We start from the raw sequence: 24,464 nt of genomic DNA on the forward strand, positions 1-24,464 counted from the left end.
GCCCTGGAGAGCAAGGGATGAGGGGAGGGAGTGTCTCAATAGTGACTCCCTCTGCTTGCTTGAACATTGTGTCAAAGGGGAGTCCAACCCAGTCCTTAGCTGGAAGGGTGGTGATTGCAATGTGAGGGGCATGGCAAACCCTACCCCAACTTAGAAATAAGTGGCTGGCATAACAAGTGGATGCAGTGGTAAGGGGATGGAGACCAAGACACAGTGAAAGGAGGAAGACCTCACAGCGAAGCTTTTATGGGAAGATTTTAAGAATTAGAGAATCCCTTATGAGCCAGTTATTTCCTGTTCCTTTTTTCATGTAATGAAATTGTAATTCTCTATTTGTAGTGTCACAATAAAGATCGTAATGTCATAGAGCCTGGTTCTTTTGCATGGCTAGGAAGAAATGCAGCAGAAAGTTGTAAATCTTGAATAAAACATAAATTTTTAATAATGTAAAGCCTGTTCATGACAACAATAAAGTGAATGGCCATGTTTTGAAATGTTTCAGTTCATATACATGGTGCTCTTTAACAACATTGAGGCCTTAATTTTTGTTAAATTGACTATTGCAGCACCTCATGCAGGGCAAAGAGGGAACCTGTTGAGATTTTGACCTGCAAGTTTTTATTTGCAGCTGCTCGACCCTCACCTGGTGGTGTGTTCACACAGTTTGTGATGAGTAAAGTGGGAGCTCTGCAGCAGAAGATTCCTGGAGTTAGCACACCTCAACCCCTGACAGGGCCACAGAAGTTCAATGTCAGGCCTACACCAATAATGGTCGTCACTCCAGTGGTTCCCTCAAGGCCATCTCCAGTTTACTGCACTGTCTCTCCTCCCATCACTGCAACTACCACCACCTCTCCAGTTGCTTTAGAAAGTGTTACCACTGTGGCATCATCTACTGTGACCACTACTGGCCATACAAGAGCTAATGAATCTACCCACTCTCCTCCTGGCATTGCCATTACTGGTGCTTCTGAAACATCTGAAACCAGCGCCTGTACTACTGTCTCACCCACTACCCCTACAGCCACTGTAAACATAACAAAAGCAACAGGAATGACTACACCAGTAGCAACCATATCATTTCCTAAATCTGTAGTAACTACACCAACCATTAATCATCCTGTTCCTACCACCACCTCATCCCCTGTTGTGGTGACAACAACTGCAGTCACATCCATGGTGACCACTCCACCCTCATCTGTTGGTTCTGTTCCTATTATACTCTCTGGAATTAATACAAGTCCTTCACTGAATCCAAGACCAGGTAAGGTTCAGGCAGTACTAGCTAATTGTTGCCCGAAACACCGGTTGCATCAGAATTGGAATAAGTCTGCAACTGTACAGTTCCATCAGAGAGAAAATAGTGGGACGAGGCATCTCAGCGGAATGGGGTATGGAGCCTTCATTTCTTAAGTTTCTGCTTTGAATTCAGGTCAGGCTGTTAGTAAACAGAAACTGTAGCCATGTGATGATTGTTTGCTGGGTAATATGAAATGAGTTGGTGGTTTCAGTCCTTTTCCTACCTGATAAATATCTTATCACAAAACCACCACTACAGCAGTTGACTCTGATTGGTATACTCATTGTAATCTTGGTAAAAAGGCCAAGAACTAAGCACGGAAGCAGATAATTACCCTCTCAGTCCATTATTCTTCCGTGTGGTTGAGGAGATTATTGACAGAGTAGAGTGGAGAAGATTGTACTGCTCTGGTCCATGCTATATGTGTTTGGTGGATAAATGGAGGATGTTGAAATTACATGTTATAAAATAGTTTTTTAAAGGGATATTGTTAGTTTAAGAATGACACTTCTGTCTGAAAACATCTTACCTGTTTTGGTACAAGTAAAGCCAAATGATTTATGTGATTGTTTCTGTCAAGGAGTATTATGAATCATATTGTGAATCCTATTTTTGTACTAACTTTTCAGAAGATGGTGGTTCTCAGACTACAACTGCAAGCCCCCAAGGGCTGTCTTCTGGAACAGAGAAGCGTGGGGGACCCCGGTTACTGCTGATTCCAGTACATCAAGGTTCTCCTGCTTTACGACCCCTCCATAATGTGCAGCTTTCTCAGGGACATAGGATGATCCTGCAGCCTCTCAGGAGCCCCGGTGGGGTAAACCTATTTAGACATCCCAATGGACAGATCATCCAGCTTGTTCCACTGCATCAGCTCCGAACTGCTGGCACTCAATCCAACATTCAACCAGTCATGTTCCGCAATCCAGGTACAAAGTCTTCGCCATTCTTTCCTGATTCTTCAGTGTATTGTTTGGGGGGTAAATCTTGTAGCAGATCAGCTTTCCTTTGTCATGTGCCCCTTTCTCCACTGAAAGTCAAAGTAATTGCATAGAACTAGTACAGGACACTAGGATTGTTTGTGTTTTGAGATTTCACTACCACACTGCCAAGAAAAAAATGCCCATAATGTGTCTCGCTTGTGTAGGTTGGGAGAGTAAAGTATAATCATTCAGATATGATGTGATGTAGGATGAAATATCACTTGTCTTAAACTGAAAAAGTGTTGTCAGTACTTCCTTTACCCAAAATGTAGGAATTTTGTGCACTAGGTAAAGACTTTTTTATGTCTAGCAAAGGGTCAATATACTTTCTCAGCATTATATTAAGGAAATCAGATTGATCGCTTTGGTGAGTACAAATCTGACCATTTGCCACTAGCCAAAATTGTTTTGACAAAGAATGGCTTTTTAGATTAAATGAAAAAAATTGTGAAAAATTAATTTTTCATCAAATTTCAGAACTGTTCATTTTGTTTTGGTGAGGAAAATTACACTATTTTACATTTTAAAGAAGAGAAAGAGGGATGAATAAAGAAAAAAGTGAGTGTTCCTTCCCACCACCACCAAAATGAAATGAAATATTTTAAACTTGAATTGTTTTGAAATTTTCTGACAAAATTTGTAAAGGAAAGAAAGTTAGTTTATTTTGAATTGTTTTTATGAAAACTTTTTCTCACCAGGTCCAATAACCACCTTTCCAACACATTGATGAAACTTGTGCATTAACTGCCAAAATATGGAAGAACGCGTCATTTGTGGAAATCTTATGGTAGCATACCTCTTATACAGCACTAGTTATTTTATTGAAATTCTGTGGTTTAGTACTTCATTATATTATAATCCTTGGAAGAAGATCTGTCTGCTTTAATTTATATAATATCAAATACTAGAATCTGGAGAAGTGATTCTAGGAAATATTGATTGTGGTTCATCTCTCTCATAGGCTCTGTTGTAGGAATCCGGTTCCCTGGGCCTTCTAAGCCTCCTGAGACACCTGTATCAACTATGTCCTCCACTTCTGTTACTTCGGTTTCCCCTGCCAAAAACCCAGCAATACAAATGGTTGGATCCAAGTCTGCACCTACAGCTAATTTGGTCACTCAATCATCATCCATCCTTCCGTCAGTACCCAGTTTTGTGTCACAAGCAGGCACCCTGACTCTGAGGATCTCTCCTCCAGGAGCAAGCAGCATTGTAGGTCAGGCAGGCTCTGAATCTAAAATAATGTGTAACTCAGGTGGTCAACCAACTAATGCTGCCAATCTCATACCCCTTCAGTCTGGCAGTTTTGCCTTGCTTCAGCTCCCAGGACAGAAGTCTGTCCCAAACTCTATTCTTCATCATGTTGCATCCCTCCAGATAAAGAAAGATTCCCAGAATGTAAGCCAAAAGGATGAGTCTAGTCCTACTAAGCAGCAGGAGCCTGAGAAGGCTTCACATTCAGAAGATGTAGAAGTCATGGAGTCAGAGGTAACAGTGTCAGATAGCAAACAAGAGGAAAATGAGTTGCCATCAGATCAGTCAAATAGTACTGAGGAGTCTGCAGCTGATGTGATCCTATCTGACAGAAACTTCACTGCCTCAGAGATGGCTGAGAAGGATCCAGAGATGCTGGAGGATTACGCAGATGACATTCCCAGCTTCCAGCATGATGTTTCTGCCGATGTCATATCATCAGATCACTCATACATCAGTGAGAAGCCAATCAGTGAGAAAAACAAAGTGATCACTGAAAAGAAAGAGGACTCTGTATATTCTGAAGAAGTATTGGAGGAAGTTTCAGATAACTCAGGGACTATTTCAGAATTACTAGGTCAAGCAGTAGTTGCTCCTGCAAATACTGCATATCCAGAGAGTCCCAGGGAGCAGGAAGAGATGGCACTGTTAAAGAGCCATGTAGAGGAGTACACGAGCACTGTAGAAGCAGAGAGTCCAGATACTGAACGGGAGGGAAATGCACAGCCACAGAAAAAAGAGGAAGAGAAGGTGAATGCTGCACAGTCAAAGAGTCCACAGGAAAAGCAAGAGATTTATGCACAGCTGGAAAGCAAAGACAAGCATCAGGAAGGGACTCAACCACTTGAGAACCAAAAAGAGCTCCAGGAGAGCATTGCACAGCCTGATGTCAAAAGGAAGGAATGTGAGGACTCTGTAGAGACAGAGAATATAATGGAGGAACAGGAAAATAAATCTGAGATCATTTATACCAAGGAACATGGTAATAATTCAGGGGAGATGCATGTGGAAAGTACAGATGAGTGTAAAAAAAATCTAGATATCCAGGAAAAACTTAATGCTCCTAACCAAGAACAAGGCACCACTGGTTTTCAGAAAGCAAGTGAAAATGCTAAGGATAACTCAATTCATGTCAACAGTTCTTGGAACACAATATCTAGTAAGACAACTGATTTAGACAACAAAAGTAATACCGAGAGAGAGAACAAAGTTGAGAAATCTGTTAAAGGTTATTTCATGACCCCAGAACAGAGATCACAAGAATCCAAACACCACAAAAAGGGTTATACTCCTGCTGTTGATATTACCACTGATGATGTGGAAGAGGAGGAGGAAGATGATGATGAAAAAACTGATGATTCTGCTGATGAGATGCTGGATGGAGCTTCTGATTTCCAGAGTGAAGAGGAAGTGGATGTGGAAAAATTGGTGAGTATCTATCTCTTTTTAAAACTAAAAATTCTCCAAATTTTTTAAAGATAAATGACTTAAAAATTCAACAAACTAATCGTGTCCAGGCACAATAGGCGCCTAGAAGGCTTACTGGTAGTTAATGTACTGGTCTTCTGTTACTTCAGAAGACCTGAATATGGGTCTCAAGTGAGAATATTTTTGGTTTCATTCTAGTTATGCAAACTCCTGATACAACTTGGCACTATTAGTGGCATTTCTTCTATTTGAGAAATTCACAGGACTGGAAATAGAGTTGTCTGTTTCACAGATAAGGATTGGGATGAATTGGCAGAGCTCTGGTACGAATATTGCTCGTTGCTAGGGCCCTACCAAATTTTGATCAATTTTATGGCCAGAGGATTTTAAAATTCGTCAATTTAGCATTTTCAGATGTTTACATTGGGTCCTGACCCAAAAGGAGGTTGTGGGGGGTTGCAACGCTGTTGTAGGGGGGTCATGGAATTGCCACCCTCTTTCTGTGCTGCTGAAGGCAGCAGCCACGGTACTTCCTGCAGTCGGGGGAGATTCCCAGAGGTGGAGGTGGGTCTGATCTCCCCTGTGCTGCTGGGAACCTTCAGAGCTGGCAGCTTGGGGGAGATACCCGAAGGTGGGTCTGATCTCCCCCTGAGAGCAGCCTTGCAGAGGAAGAGGAAGTCCTGTCCCTCAGCCCAGCAGACTAGCAGCTGGAGCCTGGTGAACGGTCGGAGCCCCTGGCTGGGGCGCCCCCAGCCCTGCTCCCAGTCTCTAATAGCTAGATTTCACAGGGGAGGTCTGATTTTACAGTCTGTCATGTTTTTCATGGCCATGAATTTAGTAGGGCCATACTCATTGCCTTCTTGCAGTATATAGGTTCAGGCTAATTCTGTTTGTCACCTTAGAACAGGGGTCGGCAACCTTTCAGAAGTGGTGTGCCGAGTCTTCATTTATTCACTGTAATTTAAGGATTCACGTGCCAGTAATACCTTCTAAAAATGTTAAAATGTATCTTTCTGTAAGTCTATAATATATAACTAAACTATTGTTGTATGTAAACTAAATAAGGTTTTTTAAATGTTTAAGAAGCTTCATTTAAAATTAAATTAAATGCAGAGTCCCCCGGACCGGTGGCCAGGACCTGGGCAGTGTGAATGCCACTGAAAATCAGCTCGAGTACCGCCTTCGGCACGCGTGCCATAGGTTGCCTACCCCTGCCTTAGAACATAAGAAATTTTAGTATAGTGAAAAAAACATCTGGCCCAACATGCCAGACTTTCGAATTCCATTTTAATTTCGTCTTACTGCCTTTCCACCATATAGAATCATAGACTCTAAGGTCAGAAGGGACCATTATAATCATCCAGTCTGACCTCCTGCACAATATCCCTTGGTCCATTCTAGAAACAAGTGTTAGGTGTCTTTTGAACTCCTCCTTTAGTGTTGTCTTCCCTAGTATGTTATTTCATGTCCATGAAAGAGTTCTGCCCAAGTTTCCCAGTTGTTTAGATGGCTTAGTACTTTTGTACTCTTACTAGGTTATAAATAGTATCTGTGAATTTTATCAAACCTTTTAAAATAATTTTTTGTCTTACTGTGAGAATAATCCAAGCTCCTTTTACATCTCTTCATTATTTGATTTGTCACACATATTATCTTTCATTTGTATTGTCCTACACTAAATCTTGTAATACCCTCCCTGTGGAACGGTGCTCAATACTGCATTATAGTGTTCCTGAGGTGGTCTTACAAGTGCACTATACTGTAACAGCATCCCTCAAACTGTTAATACAGCCTAGTATCCTTTTGTACCGCTGCTGTGCACTAGAACATGATGATTTCAGTGATTTGCCAATGGTCTCTTCAATTGACAGTGGAGGACTTTCCTGATTGCTAAATTCAATGAGTGTTTCATTTGGCATGTGTCACCTAAACTATCCAGATTCATTAGAGTTTAATTTTAATTTTTTTCTCCTTTCTCATTTTGCCTCCAAGTTTAGTTTATTGTACAAGGCTGGAGATCTTGTTTTCAGCTTTCATTCACATTACTTTCATATATATTAAAATATCCCTAAAACCAAACCTGACATTGTTTTTCAGAGATGTACTGATATATAAAGGTAATAATTGGAGATATACCAATCTCCTAGAACTGGAAGGGACCTTGAAAGGTCATTGAGTCCAGCCCCCTGCCTTCACTAGCAGGACCAATTTTTGCCCCAGATCCCTAAGTGGCCTCCTCAAGGATTGAACTCACAACCCTGGGTTTAGCAGGCTAATGCTCAAACCACTGAGCTATCCCCTGCCCCCCCCATGAAGTGGGTATGTGGAGGAGTGGGTGTTTTTGTTTATTTTGATTTTATTTTTTGTTGTGTTTTATGGGGAAGTTGTGGAGGAATTAAAACCAAAAAAGAGCTAGTATCCAGATATTTAGCTTCATTATGATACAGTTGTACTATATCATTTTCCAAAGTCTTCTTTACTGTTTTATTATGATGTGCCGGCCATCACTCCATAATTGAGGTTACAACTGAGTTTTAAATATAAGCCTGATTTTGTGTTCTTTTCCCCAAAGAACACTACAACAAAGTAATATCTGCTTCCAGATTTATATGTTAGATCTGGGGGCAATTCTATAAAATTTGAAATGACTTGGGCAGTGAGTTCTTGGATCATGATACCCAAGACACAGAACTCTTAAACACAGTTTCAGAAGCCTTCCATTAAAAAAAGCCTTTTTATTATTAAAAAAAAAAAAAAGAGAGAGAGAGAAATAAAACTGTTTACTGGACTCCCCTAGCTGATATCTGGTGGTCATAACCAGGTTTTAGTCTATTATTGTCAAATTACAAAAGCTCTTAACATTTTTCATTAGTTATCTTGCTCGAGACTGTCTGCTCCAGTAAGCTTAGTTTAGCATGGTAAATGCCTACTGAGAATTAAACTTACTAAACTGTAAATAAATAAATAAATATCTACCCTTTTTTCTTACCCTGTGAGATCTACTTCTGTAATCTGGTCACTAGGGAGGCTTGTCAATTGGAGGAACAAAGGAAATGTTTCCATCAAAGGCTGAGAGCAAGTCTACGCTACAGCGCTACATCAGTGCAGCTGCGTCATTGTAGCGCATCTGGTGAAGAAGTGCTATGCCAATGGGAGAGTGCTCTCCTGTCAGTATAATTACTCCACTTCAGCGAGAAACATAAGCTATGTCAGCAGGAGATGCTTTCACACCCGAGCAACATAAGTTAGATCAATTTAACTGTTAGTGTAGACCTGCCCTCTCAGAAGGAGTCCAAGACTCATAGGGGTCTTTTGGGGTTTCTTCCTTACTATTGAACTAAGGAGGTGATCAGGAGAATGCCTGTGTGCAAAGCCCACATCCGGTCCTCCCCTCCTTGCAGAACTCATGAGGACCTCTGGTTAAGTCCACCTATAGTTCATCAATGGGGAACCCTGCTGCTGCAAACTGCAAGAGGTATGCTGGGTGGAGAAGGAAGGGAAGTGTTAGTGCTTCCCCTCTGCTTTCCCATCTTATATGTCTAAACTTGCACTGGAGTGCCCACTCTGTATCTGGACCACTGCAACTGACAGCTCCCCATGCTCTTCAGTAAGTCACTTGCTCCACCATATCTTCGTACACCCTCACCTTCCAGAGATCCATTCTTCCCCCATGAGCCCCACACCAGGCACCTAGTGGTTTGTAGTTGTGGGAGAGCTCAGGAGTAATTCATAGGGGATTTGCTAGAGCTTTCTTCCCTTCACCATCCTAGGAAGACCCTGTAGATCCCAGCAGTGTGATTCCCCTCTGACAGACCGTAGGTTTGGTGAATGAGACAGGGAGGAGAGGGTGTTTTTCTGCCGCCTTTTCTTGCACCAGTGAGGTGATCCTGTGTGTCCCCCTTGCCACCCTGCATCTCTTTGCTAATAATTGCCCCTCCAGGTGTGAATCTCAGGTGAGGGTCAAGGAGGAAACAGTTTTCTGGCTAGAATTCATGGGAGGGAGGCCATGTGGATATAGGGGAAACGAAAGTTCTTCAAGTATGTGTTAATGTGGATCCCAACATGGGAGCACATGTACCTCATTTGCGAAATCAGTGTCTTTTGAATAGCAGTGTTTGTCAGGGCCATGCATGTGCTCTCTGCTTCCTGTGCTCATACAAGTGCATAAAGCATGGAGTGGCTGTGACCCTGCCTCAGTTCTTTCTTGCTATCCATGGCAGCGAAATGGAACCTGGCTCCCTAGTTTTTTACTCCGGCTAAAACTCTTAATGCTTTTTTCAGCATCTTCAGAACTCTTCTGATCTACCGATATACAACCACCTTGAACCTCCTCAACTTATCTGGACTGATTACTGATGGTCAGATATTGCCCCCATCCCCATACACCCCTCCAAAAGAGCTCCTCAACATGGCTGATTGAAACTTGCGTGCTTCAAGTCCTGTCTGTCCTTTGATGGACAAATTCCTTTGAAAGATGGACAAAGCAGGTATCTCTTCTGTTTAGAAGAGGCCATTATACCAAGTAGATGTTAAGTATGCCTATCTTTCTCTGCAATAACACATAAGTAATGTAACTCATGGTTGAAGCTTCATCTCTTGGAATGATCTATGAAGTTCTCTTCAGATCCTATGAATGCAGGCTGCAGAGTCCCGACAGGACAAACTAACTTCATGCTGTACCCTGTCTAATGGGCAGGCTACCCCAAAGACCAACACAGAAGATGGTGTTGAGAAAAGATATGGCATTAACACCGACACTCCACTGGCATCGCAAACATGGCGCTAAAGCTGATACTGAAGTTAGGCTGTGCCAAACATGGGTAATGAGTCCAGGTGGAACTCTGGCCCTTCACACAGGGACAGACCATGTAAAGCCTCTGAAGACAAATCCACCAAGACCCACATAGAGAGCTGGTGATATGGAGCAGCCTGTGGTGCAGAGGAAGACTCCTCTAGCACTGACCCCAGATCTGGCATGGCACCCTTCTGTATCATTGCCTCTAGAAGAAGAGCCAGGACTATCTTCAACACTGAGGCACCTACCAGCACCGATACAGACTTCAGTGGTGTCTCTAGAGGAGGTCTTACTACTCCTCTTCATCACCGGGGCATATGTTCTCACCATCTTAGCAGAAGTACTCTCCTCTATGATCTGTGATCAATGTCATGGAGAGGCCTGCCAGCCCTCCCTACGCGATTTGATCAGCATCCTTACAGCAACAGCATTGGACTAGTCAATACCTTGCTAGCCAGCTGTTTTGCTAAGACATGTCACTATGGCCACATGTTGGGCTTACTGAGTCTGTAATCTCAAACTGCTAGGAGCAGGTCTCCCATTTAAGAAATATCACTTTCCCCATCAGCTTATCTGGTCAGATCACCTATGCTAGACAGGGAGGACCACCAGGAAGAACCAGACATGGGGGCTGAGCCATACCAGCATTCTACTTCACCACCAAAGGAATTCTCATCGTTGTTGGCAGATGAAGCTGTGTCCTTGGCACCAATACTGGCACTGGATGACAAGAAGTCATTCCGGGAGCTCCTTATGAGAACAGAAACTCTATCATATCTGGGAAATGTAATGTGTTGATCAATATTTTGACAATTGCTGGTCTGTTTAGAATCACTTGTCCCATAAATCAGAGACTGCTTGGACTCTGTTAAAGCCTCCTGGCAGACATCAACCGCTATACCACCTATGGTAAAATGAGTAGAAAAATGGTACCCTTGAACTAGCTTTGAGTTCTTCTATGCTCAGCCCAAGTCTGGGCTCCTTGGTTGTGTTGGTAGTACAGGAAAAATCTAAATTGAACAAGAGTACCTCTAAAGACAGGGAACCCAAAAGACTCAACCGATTTGGAAGGAAATCTTATTCCTCTGTCTCCCTACAACTTTGAGAGGCAAATTGCCAGGTCCTACTGGCCAAGTATGACTCTTTAACCTGGGATAGGGTGACATCTTTTTAATTGAAGTTCACACATGACAACAGGGAGGAGTTCAAATACTCATACCTTCTTGTCAACTTTTGAAATGGGTTACCTTGTTTACATTGGCCTCATTAACATTACAAAAGTGATTTCAACTCCTCCTTGTCAACTCTTGAGAATTGCTTACTTCCAACTTAAATAGAATTGGCTCGTTAGCACTGACCCCCCACCCCACACACACACTTGGTAAGGCAACTCCCATCTTTTTATATGCTGTGTAGTTATACCTCCCTACTGTATGTTCCACTCCATGCATCTGATGAAGTGGGTTTTAGCTCACGAAAGCTTATGCCCAAATAAATGTGTTAGTCTCTAAAGTGCCACAAGGACTCCTCATTGTTTTAGAGAAATAATTAAGCATGGTACATTCGTGGCCAAGATCTTACAGGCGGCAGTGGTTGCCTTTCACACTGCAGCCAGATCCGTGACCCACAGCAGTAAACATGCACAGAGTATTGTCTTCAAGCATTGGCATACATAGGGAGTTGATCAAGGACTTAGATTTGAAGGCATGGAGTTAATTGAGCAAGCAAACTGATAGCACTGTGCTCCTTAAAAGAATCTGAAGCCACCCCATGCTCCCTAAAGTTTTACAAGCCAGGCTTGTACCACAAACTGTACCATCCTTAATCCCAGTCAAGACAAGAGACATCATCCTACCATTCCAGGCAGCCTGAGTATAATGTCAAGATACAGCAGGGGTCGCCTGCTTTCCTTTTGGACAGTGACACATACAACCACTCCCCTGACAAGTCAACAAATTTGACAGGACTGTCACGAGCTGCATAAAATCCAGTCCCTTCGAAAGCTGCTTCACCCTGTTCCACTGGGCTTGGTCTGCCATAACATTGGACAGATGAATGAGATTATCTAGAGATCATCACCCAGGGCTACCTCATCCAGTTCCACTCTTTACCCCAGTGGTTCTCAAACTTTTGTACTGGTGACCCCCTCCGCATAGAAAGCCTCTGAGTGTGACCCCTCCTTATAAATTAAAAACAGTTTTTTTTATATATTTAATACCATTATAAATGATGGAGGCAAAGCGGGGTTTGGGATGGAGGCTGGCAGGAGGTACCTAAGATTCATGATGGGGCCCCCTCATTACCAGTACAGGGTTCTATGCTTCGGTCTCTCTCTAGTACTGAAGGTGTTTACAAAATGTTTGACACTAGTGGTAGCACATTTAAGGAGAAAAGGAGTCCACATCTATCTGTACATGGATGACTTGCTAATGAGATGCAGGTCCCAGCAGCAGAGTACATCCTCTCCCTGTTCTCCCAACAAGGATTTCTAGTGAATTACAAGAAATCGTCTAACATCATTGCAGAAGATAGAGTTCCTAGGACTCCTGGTCAGTGAGAGCTTACCTGCCAGAGAACAGGTTCTGGTCCCTTCAGTTGATAGTAAAGGACCTAAACTCAAATGCAACAACTGTGCACACATCTGGGACTACTAAGCCATATGTTGGTATGCACACACTTGATAGATTTCACCAATGGCTCTATCTTTTCACATCCCACAGTATCCAGATTACTTAAGGTTTTCCTGTATACTTACCTACTTCTTAGAGCTCTGGCTCCTACTTGGGATCAGCATCATTCTCTTTAAATTCATGGAGCCTCTGATTGTTTGATAACGTCACTTTAGATGGTTACGATGGTGTTCCTGGTAGCGGTCTCCTCAGCACAGAATATCAGTGAGCTCCAAACCCTTATGGCCAGACCTCCTCATGCATCTTTTCATAGGAATAAGGTAGTCCTGAGATCACACCTTGAGTTCGACCTTAAGGTGGTCTCACAGTTATACCTAAATCCAATCAATCAAACCCATCAGTGGCGTTCTTGAAACAACACTCAGTGCTGAGAGAGAAGAAGCTACCTAGTATAGACATTTCCAGAGCCTTGCTCTGTTGTTGTTTGAATGATAAAATAGGAGCTGATGCGCCTCCTTCCCACTATCCAGAGTGGACACTGCCTGCCAGTCATTTACAGGGGGACACCCATCCAAACTTATTGGAGAAAGAAAGAACAGTTACTAGTACAATAACGAGTTCTTTGAGATGATGTCATCAATGCGGATTCCACAATCTGCCCATCATCCCTGCTTTTTTTGAGTCCTCTGCTAACGTGCATCTTAAATTGTGAAGGAACTGAAGGAGGGTCAGACTCCCTGTGCTTTGTGCCTTTGCATGGGAGCACAATGAGGTACAAGGTGCATGCACAGTCCCAGCAGACACTACTGTACAAAATACTCCACTCTTGTGCACATGAGGTACTAGTGTCAATGGGATCCAGATTAATTACAGCATCTCAGAGAACCACAGTTACAATAGGGTATGTAACTGTTCTCTTGCTGGGGGCATGGATGGGCTGCCAGGAGCAGGGGGATCCACGTAATTAGAGTGTGCTTAGTAAAAGGTTTGAAGTGTTTAGAGGGGCAGAGGGAGTACTCATGCTTCCCTCACTTCCTCACCACCTTCCCTTGCAGTTCTGAGCTTCTCTTCTGGTCCTTGCACTCCCTCCTTCCCCGACATATCCTGCCTTTCAAGCTCCGGGGCCTCTTTTTTTTTGGGGGGGGGGGGGGGTGGGGAAGTCCGCTGGGGCGGATGGCATTAGAAGTGTCTTCAACAAGCTCTTTTGAGCCCTTGACAAGCCTCACTAAAGGATTGATATGCTTATCCAGATGGAACCCTTCTCTTGTGCAACTGCTAATGCTCACAGGTAATAAACTACCCTCCTGAAGTCCTTAGGAGGTGTGCATTAGTGAGGCCTCCTTTCTGCAGATGTCAGGAAAAGGGGAGGGAAGGCCTCCCATCCCCAAGCTTCCTTTGCTGCCTAGTTCTCTGGAACAACTATTATTTTTCTTTAAGGAAAGTTTCGTACACAGTGTATTGAAGGGAAGTTAAGGTTGCAGGCACATTCACATGAGTGGTTTGCAGGCATATTACCTTTCAAGAATGTTAATAAACCTCAAATACTGGATATCTATGAAATGCAGAGTTAAAGTTGCACTTCATGAACAAGATACCCAAACTACCTTAACTGTACTCCTATAGCAACATCTTGGAAAAAAATCATATAAACTTAACTGGTTTATCTGTTCAAATGAAGACCTTTCATTTTTATCAGAGGCCACAAAAACTAGAATCCCAGTTTAACTGCATAGTTGTTGGATCAGGATGGATTTGATTTAAATCAAATTGATTTAAATTATGATTTAAAGGAAGACTCGATTTAATCATGGATTTATACATAAAAGTGCATTCTTGTTGGGCAACCAGGCCTTGCATTTGCTTGTTGCACTATGCATTTTGCACGCATGCCTGTCTTACCCACAGGTAGAGGAGCTTCATTAAAATATTCCCAAGCTGGGTCTCTTTTACAGCCTGCTGCCATTCTAGGCTTTCCCTTCTAGTGAGAGAATGGTTTGGTAGATCTCAAATCAATGAGGAAAAAAGACCTCAAGACTTCTGGAATATGCTGCTAAAACAGTTTCAATTTTGTTTCTACTGCCTGTCCCTCCCTTCTCACATTTATCTCCAGACTTCTTCTCCTTGTCCAGATCTGTTCCACCCTGAACAATCTTCTATTCCTTGAACTTTTTGAAACTTTGCACTTTTAGAGAGAGGTAAGGGATTGACTCTGTGTTCACAAATTTGCAGCGGGACAATAGGGTTGAGGTCTGTTATTTTTCACCTCTATATATTCTGTGCGAAAGGGGTCACCAGTACAAAAGTTTGAGAACCACTAGGATAAAGAGTGGAACTGGATGGGATAGCTGTGGGGGATGATCTCTAGATAATCTCATTCATTTGTCCAAATTCATGGCCCATTTTGGTCAATTTCATGGTCATGGGATTTTAAAAATCGTAAATTTTATGATTTCAGCTATTTAAATCTGAAATTTTATGATGTTGTAATTGTAGGGGTCCTGACTAAAAACGAGTTGGGAGGGGCAGGTTTGCAAGGTTATTGTAGGGGGGTTGTGGTACTGCTACCCCTACTTTTGTGCTACTGCTGGCAGCGGCACTGCCTTCAGAGCTGGACAGCTGGAGAGTGGCAGCTGCTGGCCAGGAGCCCAGCTCTGAAGGTAGAACCACCACTAGCAACAGCGCAGAAGTAAGGATGGCATGATATGGTATTGCTACCCTTCTGTGCTGCTGCCTGCAGAGCTGGGCCATCACTGAAAATAGCCCAGCTCCATCCTCTTTGGAACCCCCCTTCAGGTAGTTGAAGGCTGCTATCAAATCCCCCCTCACTCTTCTCTTCTGAAGAAGAAGTGGGTATTCACCCACGAAAGCTCATGCTGCAAAACTTCTGTTAGTCTATAAGGTGCCACAGGATTCTTTGCTGCTTCTACAGAACCAGACTAACACGGCTACCCCTCTGATACTCTTCTCTTCTGCAGACTAAATAACCCCAGTTCCCTCAGCCTCTCCTCAGAAGTCAAGTGCCCCAGCCCCCTAATCATTTTTGTTGCCCTCCGCTGGACTTTCTCCAATTTGTAGAGGGGGGAACAAAACTGGACTCCAGGTATGGCCTCACCAGCAGTACTCCAGGTGTGGCCCCACCAGTGCCAAAATAGAGGGGAATAATCACTTCCCTCGAGCTGCTGGCAGTGCTCCTACTAATACAGCCCAATAGGCCGTTGACCTTCTTGGCAACGAGGGCACACTGCTGACTTATATCCATCTTCTCGTCCACTGTAATCCCCAAGTTCTTTTCTGCAGAACTGCTGCTTAGCCAGTCGGTCCCCAGCTTGTAGCGGTGCATGGGATTCTTCCATCCTAAATGCAGGCCTCTTCACTTATCCTTGTTGAACCTCATCAGATTTCTTTTGGCCCAGTCCTCCAATTTGTCTAGGTCACTCTGGACCCTATCTCTACCCTCCAGCGTATCTACCTCTCCCCGCAGCTTAGTGTCATCTGCAAACTTGCTGAGGGTGCAATTACTCCCATCATCCAGACCATTGATATAGAGGTTGAACAGAATCAGCCACAGGACTGACTCCTGGGGCACTCCGCTTGATACTGGCTGCCAACTAGACATCAAGCCACTGATCACTACCCATTGAGCCCGACAATCTAGCCAGCTTTTTATCCACCGTATAGTCCGTTTAGCCAATCCATAGTTTTTTAACTTGCTGGCAAGAATACTGTGAGAGACCATATCAAAAGCTTTGCTAAAGTCAAGATATATCACATCCACCTCTTTCCCCATATCCACAGAGCCAATCAGGTTGAATCAGTCAGCAGCTGCCACTCTCCAGCTGCCCAGTGTTGAAGGCAGCAGTGCAGAAGTAAAGGTGACATGGTATGGCATTGTCACCCTTACTTCTGCGCTGCTGCTGGCAGGGTACTGCCTTCACAGCTGGGCACCTGGCCAACACCTACTGTTCTCTGCCTGCCCAGCTCTGAAGGCAGTGCAGAAGTAAGGGTGGCAATACCATGACCCCCCCCCAATAACCTTGTGACCTCCCTGCAACTCCCATTTGGGTCAGGACCCCCAATTTGAGAAATGCTGGTCTCCCCCATGAAATCTGTATAGTGTAGGATAAAAGCACACAAAAAAACAGATTTCATGGGGGGAGACCAGATTTCACGGTCTGTGACAAGTTTTTTCATGGCCATGAATTTGGTAGGGCCCCATTTATGGCCATGCGCGCACACATGTTACAAATAGCATACTGAAAGCATTCATTTTCCACTATTCAGTAAAAGCCCAGTCCTGCCAGATGCTGAGTACCCCGCTCCTCAGGGAAAGATGCTCAGGACTTCATAGAATAGGGGCATATTATTTCATGTAGCATCCAGTTATCTAAGTGTCATCAACGCAGTATGTTTCCATATATAAACTTCATATGCTCAGATCAAGCTGTCAGAACACGTACATGAAAAGAGCAAAACCAATGTGTTACATAGTGCATGTTTTTGCATGCTTTTTGCAGAGACAAATAGTGCTAAGATGATAAGGAAGGGTAGAATTAAAGTAGTTTAAATCTTTTTAAACTTTTTAACTTTCTTGAAAAGTACCATGCAGTCAGCCCACTAGTATGTGTCTGCACTCCTCACTCACCTTCATGTTTTATTGGTTATAGGTTTTTTGTGGGATAGGAGGCGCTACTGTTTTGGATCCTTGCTATAACTTTCACTGTCTGTGGGGGAAAAAATGCAAAACATAATCAGGGTATTCTGTTTATTTTACTCTGTTCCAACTTGAAAAACTTCAGTCTATGACTACACTTTCTTTTTGTTCTTAGACTGAATGTACTTGTCTTTTAAAATTCTAAAGTGAGAGGCAAAAGCAGATAAAACTGGGCTGTTTCCCTCTCTTTCCTTCTCCATACTCTCTCAAGTGTTCTTCCTCAACAATCTAACCCCTCTCTCTACTCTTCTTTTTATTGTCTCCCTCTCAAATGAGAGCGCTCTCTTGTAGTCCTTCCCTATCTCCACCATCAGAACCCTCAGCCGTCAGTGACTCTCAGGGTGCTCCTGTTCTGTTTCTCTTAGAGTGGAGCAGCTTTTAGGCTTCATGCCAGGGAATCTCTGTTCAGCTTCTTCTCCATGTGACTCAGGTAGGAGGATGTAGCAGCAAAGTAAGGAGGGCAGAAAATGGGATGAGGGATGGAGGTTCCCATGGTGATGGAGCTATTGTATGCTGTAACTAAGTAAACCTAAGAATTCCTATCTGATTGTACTTCCTAGTAGCCACAGAGACTTGTTCTTCTCTGATGCAGTACGCCAGACACACTTTTCTTTTCCTCTCTCTCTCTTTGGGGAAACTGATCAGTCCTAGATGTTTAAAACACATTAGAACTGGCCAGTGTTCTGCCTGTTAAACCTGTTTTGTATTAATTTCCCCTCTAATTTCATGATTCTTTACTGCAACCATTAATCTCTGCCAATGTACATTAATCAGATGATTCTTGAAAAACAATTCAGTACATAAGCTAAACTTCCATTATATGTCACCTCATTAATATCTGTTCAGACTGTCATTGAACCATTCTGGCTACCCTTAATCAAATTGCAAGTTGAGATTTTCTTGCACCACATTCTGTAAGATGTATCCCCGCTACAAAGGTTAAGTTTCTTGTTCTGGTTTTCTTGATCCTCGCATCCCATTTTGAAGACATTTCCCTGCAGCATAACAGTTGTGCCCAAATACGTCCTTGCTGCTTGTTTTGGAGAACCCATCTGTCTCCTTGCCATCTAGAATCACAGTGATGTTCTTTATGTAGACATTGGGAAAGCTGTAGAAAATATTTTAGTAGCCAGGAGGGTGGTCAGTTTGGATTCACCATCCATGTCAGGAGAAGGGATGCGGGACTAGAGTGCCATCTAGAGCATTAATTGCAGCTCCATTATGGGAAAGAGGGTCCCCCCCCCCCCGAATTGTTTATACCTAAATTATTTTAGACCTTTGTTGCATGTGCAAAAAATATCAGTTCACTACCAGTGTATCTTTTAATAACTGTATATGTTAAACAGGGTTAGTTTTCTTTTTTTCTTTTCTGCAGCCCAGGGTCTCCCACAGTTCTGTTCCGGATGGGCTGTGCCTCCTCTCTGAAGATACCATAGGTGGTTCAGCACTGTTGGTAAGCTATGGCACTTAACAATATCTTCTTGTGAAGCCCATCAGAAATTCTTTATCTGGCAAGTGGACCAAGTTGGTGGTTCAGTGTCTCCTAACCCCATTTTTTTTAACTGTAATGTTTATTCATTTTTCACGCAGTAGTGAGTTCATTTCAATTTAAATCTCCTCTCCCTAGCTGAGGAATCACTGGAGTATTGAGGTTCTAACTCTGTGGGTCCTCCCAGTTGAGTACTTCTATAAAGGTCACTTTGTGGGCTCCACCAGAGCATCAGAGAAACCCTGCAGGTATTGAGCCAAGTCTAAGGGATGATTACAGCTTTTCAAAAGCGTCAGAAGCTGCTACCAGCCAACCCTTGCTCTGCTGGGCACAGAGCTTTGATACTGTGGCTCATCTGGAGATTAGCTTTCAACTAGTCAGGTGTCTCCTCCTTCGGTTTCTCGCCCCATTGTCTCGCACTCTGTCTCTCTGGAGTCAGGTTATTCCCTCTGCATGGCTTGAGGTGCTCCTTCTTCGCAGCATGGCCCTCTGGCCAGGTCACTGTAGTTTTCTCCCTCCAGGATATCAAAGTCCCGCTGGATGAATTTGTCTCAGGCAGTCTTCTGAGCCACTGCCCAAACTGTGTCACTTCCCCAGAGGTTGATGGGGAACCCGGGCCTATCCTCTACTGTGGACTGCAGCCCAGGGGGACCCTATCTCTAGCAACAATAGTCTACCCAATGTCAGACCATGTTGCTATTTCCCTGGGCTCCTTCCTACTTTCTTCCCTATTTTCTGGCTTCCCTCTGGGTTACCATTGAAACTTCCTCTGCTCCCTGCAGCTCCTTGACCCTCACTCTGGTTCTTGCCAGAGTCTGTATTCCCAGGCAGGATCCCAGGGTTTACTGTGCCCTAGAACTCCTGGTCTCTTGCCAACTCCTCTCCTCTCTAGGGAGTGACTGCAGAGTTCCTTCCTGCAGCCCTTGTTGCTCTCTGCTTCCTGGTACTAAGTTATGTACTGTTATGAGGTGGACACCCCGTCACAATCTTGTTATGTTCATTACATGTTTAGGACCCCAAAATTGCTGCAGATAAGACATTAAAATAGTGTGCTGGTTGGCATACTAGGCATTGAGGACATAATCCCAGAGGGAATCCAGGCTCCCTCTACAAGGTTCCTAATGGCATTGTGAGTAGAAAGCAACTGAGAAAATATGCAGAGCACCATCTTAGTCTTCATAGAATATATTTATCAAACTCTACAAAGTAGGTTTTCGGTCTTCTGTGGAGGGCATCCATTGGTAGGAGGGTGTTGCATATTGTGATCTTCTGTTCAGACACATTTTGTACTGGAGGGGAGATACGGGGGTTCTGTTTCTTCTGGTTGTTTTTTCCCCCTGTGAAAGTAGAATGAATTATATTGTAAAAATAAGAATGGATTAAAGAAATGTTGTATGTACCTTTAAGCAGAAATAAGAAATATTGAAATACAGGTGCCAGGAAAAGAAACATTAGGCATAAACAATGGTGCTAATGGCGAAACATTAACAGAAGATGGGTAATAGTTAGTAAGGAAATAAGATATGCATGCCTAGCCCAGGTAAACTTATCTGATTTTGCTTTTTTTTTTTCCCAATGAACCGTCTGTGAGTGATATTGTGGTCACTTCACAATTTTGAAATAAATGTTCAAGGAAAGGGACCAGGAAGGGTGGGGGCTAGTTGAGGAGCCCACCTTCTTTGCTGAATTGGTAGTGGAACACTAAAGAATCAGTTTTTGAGGCAGACAACAAAGGGGAACAGAACAAGGGGCTTTTTGTCCTTTTTACAATGAGATGGGAGTATTAAGGGGGTTGGATGGATCCGGGGTGGGTTTTTGAGAACGGGGCTAAAGGGGAGCGCTCGGTCTGGTGGTGGGAGAGGAGGCTTTTAATAAAGCTTTCAACTTATTTGAATATTTGAGAGAGGCGAGTTTTTTATTTTGTCCAGCTACGATTTGCCTCTTCCCACCACTGAATGAAACAATTAACCTCTTCTTTAGCCAATTTAGTTTTAGGTTGGCTGAGTTTGTTCTTTAAGATGTCTACTCGGTCTTGTTCCAAGATTTTAACAGTGGCCACTGAGTTTTGGGATCCCCCTGAGTTAGCCTAGACCATTTTTCCAGAAATTTACAGGAGTCTGGACCCTTCTTACAGGAGTCTGGAACCATCCTAAATACATAAAATGAGCCGGCGTTCGTTTAGGGAACTGTCCCGACTTAGACGTCTGGTTACCCATACAGGAGGACTTCACACACCAATCGCACAAGAAGGAAATTCGGGTTCGTCAGAGCAATGCCCGGTGCAACATACAAAAGGAGCCCACAGGCTACTGCCTCAATTGCCCTTGTTTTCACACCCAGGGTTTTACCCAAAGTGTGGTGCGGCTGCAATTGTGCAGATTCCACTCATTCAGACCGCAGGGACAGGAACCCCTTGGTCGGCCGATCCCCGGACGGAGATGGCACCCAGACTCAAACACTTCACAGGAAGACGGATAGACACAGAGACAGGACAGTCCTCAGTCCGGACAAAACACAGAAATAATTACCTGACCAGATTCCTGATGTCAGATCCCGGGATCCCTACCAGAACAGAGTAGGAACCAACAGGTTCGATGGGGTAGACTTCACTGTGATTGTGCACCTTTCCGTTCTGGTGGAGGACCGCTCGGGCCAAATGCCCAGGTGCCGGCTGCCACGGTCGTCCTACAAAAACAGTCAGGAATCACACAGCCCCACCTCCAAATTGTCAAAGTTAGACTCAGGACTCACAGTTTGTCAGACCACTCTGTTTTATTAGCACAGCGCTCTGCTAATAACACCCAGATAATGTGAGCACCATGCAAGACACAAACTATCTTATTTATACAGATAAAAGGGTGAGAACTTAACAAGATAACAAAGGAAGCAGAATCAGATAAGTTTACCTGGGCTAGGCATGCATATCTTATTTCCTTACTAACTATTACCCATCTTCTGTTAATGTTTCGCCATTAGCACCATTGTTTATGCCTAATGTTTCTTTTCCTGGCACCTGTATTTCAATATTTCTTATTTCTGCTTAAAGGTACATACAACATTTCTTTAATCCATTCTTATTTTTACAATATAATTCATTCTACTTTGCTCCCTTCTTTGCTCCCTACTCCATAGTTTGACTGTTTGGTGCTTCCCATGTGGGAGAAGCTGGGCTGCAGAAGGGGGAAAAAATTGTTGTTAACTTCCTTTCTGCCGTCAATGTCTCCTGCAGTTCGATCCTCCTTGGTACAATAATGACCCGTTGAGAGTTTTTTATTCAACTTTGGGACAACTCTTGTGATGGGACTGCATGAGGGGGCATGTCCAAGTACCATAGCATAGAAATAGTGCTGAACAGCCTCTGGTGTCTGCAGAAAGGAGGCAAAGCCCAGGCATCACAGAACTGTGGGAGATGCTGCTAGTAGAAGGGAAATTATCAGCTAAGAAATTTTTATTTTTCCTTTTATAAATTGAATCACTTTTTAAATCCACATAATCTGAGGTTTCACTGACAGAAATTCTATGATTGACAATCGGAAGTATTGCGCTGCAAGCATCAAGGGGTAGTGTAATTAATAAATGATGGTGTGGTTGCTTTCTGCTGCTGCATCTTAAGTTTGCTGATTAAATGCACAGTTTAGCTTCATCCATGGCCAATTGCCAATATCTTGAGATTTAGTACAACATTTTAATTTTCTTTCCTACCTATCAGTAGCAAGAATTTCTTAAAGCAGATGTATAGCTCTGCATATTCTGAGTAATAAGAAGTGAATAATAAGTAGCAAGATGGTGACGTAAAAAGTGAGAACTAGTTATTACAGGCCTCACTTTTCTATTGTAATAAGTGCGCGTTACCTCTTTTATTCCATCTGTGGACTGCTATTTTTTGTGATTAAATGTCTTCGTTGGTTTCAGGTAAGTATACAGTTCACAAAAGAGAGGAAGCATCTCAGCATAAGGAAGGAAAGGGCAGACAGAAGGAAAGGAGACAGAAGAGAAGAGCAGGAAGAGAGAGTGAGCTAGGGGTGGTTCAGTGCATTTGAGTTAAATAAAGTTTAGAATGGAGGCATGATTATAGTTTATCCCATTAGGAGAAAGAGTGTTATAGTGTATAAGTAGACTATTGATCATAAATACAAAAAATAAAGACTTTTTTTTTGTATTTTGCAAATTGTTTGTTTGTTTTTATATGTCACTAATTACGTGGCTGCCACATCAAACTTCACTATTCCAGCCCTTTAACCATTGGGCCAAAGATTTTCATCTCTGCAGCTGGTGTTCTCGGGTTCTTTTTTTAAGGTCACTGAGGAAATTTGGAGATGACGATATTATTGAGAGTATTTTTTAAAATCACATCGTCCATGGTGATTGTCATTATTAAAAACAGCTGTAGGAAAATATTTTAAAGTGAACCTAATTGATTTTTCAATGGGACTTAAGCTCCTTAGACACTTAGGTGCTTTGAGAAATTTTACCTATAACATGAACACAGTCTCTTCTTGGAGGGTGAAGGGTGACCCTGCTACGCATTTACTTCCACAATCCTTCAGCAAAAGCAGCAAAAAGTCTTGTGGCACCTTATAGACTAACAGACGTTCATGAGCTTTCGTGGGTGAATACCCACTTCGTTGGATGCATGTAGTGGAAATTTCCAGGGGCAGGTATATATAAGCAAGCAAGAAGCAGGCTATAGATAACGAGGTTAGTTAATCAGGGAGGATGAGGCCCTCTTCTAGCAGCTGAGGTGTGAAACCAAGAGAGGAGAAACTGGTTTTGTAGTTGGCAAGCCATTCACAGTCTTTGTTTAATTCTGAGTTGATGGTGTCAAATTTGCAGATGAACTGAAGCTCAGCAGTTTCTCTTTGAAGTCTGGTCCTGAAGTTTTTTTGCTGCAGGATGGCCACCTTAAGATCTGCTATTGTGTGGCCAGGAAGGTTGAAGTGTTCTCCTACAGGTTTTTGTATATTGCCATTCCTAATATCTGATTTGTGTCCATTTATCCTTTTCCGTAGAGACAGTCCAGTTTGGCCGATGTACATAGCAGAGGGGCATTGCTGGCATATGATGGTGTATATTACATTGGTGGACATGCAGGTGAATGAACCGGTGATGGTGTGGCTGATCTGGTTAGGTCCTGTGATGGTGTCGCTGGTGTAGATATGTGGGCAGAGTTGGCATCGAGGTTTGTTGCATGGATTGGTTTCTGAGTTAGAGTTACTATGGTGCAGTGTGCAGTTACTGGTGAGAATATGCTTCAGGTTGGCAGGTTGTCTGTGGGCGAGGACTGGCCTGCCACCCAAGGCCTGTGAAAGTGTGGGATCATTGTACAGGATGGGTTGTAGATCCCTGATGATGCGCTGGAGGGGTTTTAGCTGGGGACTGTATGTGATGGCCAGTGGAGTCCTGTTGGTTTCTTTCTTGGGTTTCTCTTGCAGTAGGAGGCTTCTGGGTACACGTCTGGCTCTGTTGATCTGTTTCCTTATTTCCTTGTGCGGATATTGTAGTTTTGAGAATGCTTGATGGAGATTTTGTAGGTGTTGGTCTCTGTCTGAGGGGTTAGAGCAGATACGGTTGTACCTCAGTGCTTGGCTGTAGACAATGGATCGTGTGGTGTGCCCGGGGTGGAAGTTGGAGGCATGAAGATAGGCATAGCGGTCGGTAGGTTTTCGGTATAGGGTGGTGTGAATGTGACCATCACTTATTTGCACCGTGGTGTCTAGGAAGTGGACCTCCCATGTAGATTGGTCCAGGCTGAGGTTGATGGTGGGGTGGAAGCTGTTGAAATCGTGGTGGAATTTTTCCAGAGTCTCCTTCCCATGGGTCCGGATGATGAAGATGTCATCAGTGTAGCGTAGGTAGAGAAGGGGCGTGAGTGGA

The 24,464-nt window shown here is 43.4% G+C and overlaps 1 protein-coding gene across 1 annotated transcript in view; it reads left to right on the forward strand.

Annotated features, from left to right (window-relative positions):
* Positions 1 to 24,464, forward strand: part of MGA (MAX dimerization protein MGA) — a 77,715-nt gene that overhangs the window by 37,818 nt on the left and 15,433 nt on the right. The window contains exons 14-17 of the mRNA XM_045015410.1: positions 629 to 1,264; positions 1,930 to 2,229; positions 3,245 to 4,965; positions 18,477 to 18,554. Coding sequence (XP_044871345.1) covers positions 629 to 1,264; positions 1,930 to 2,229; positions 3,245 to 4,965; positions 18,477 to 18,554 — 2,735 coding nt within the window. The remainder of the gene's footprint in view (positions 1 to 628; positions 1,265 to 1,929; positions 2,230 to 3,244; positions 4,966 to 18,476; positions 18,555 to 24,464) is intronic.

The sequence above is a fragment of the Mauremys mutica genome, chromosome 4, assembly GCF_020497125.1.
Source record: "Mauremys mutica isolate MM-2020 ecotype Southern chromosome 4, ASM2049712v1, whole genome shotgun sequence".
NCBI lineage: Eukaryota > Metazoa > Chordata > Testudines > Geoemydidae > Mauremys > Mauremys mutica.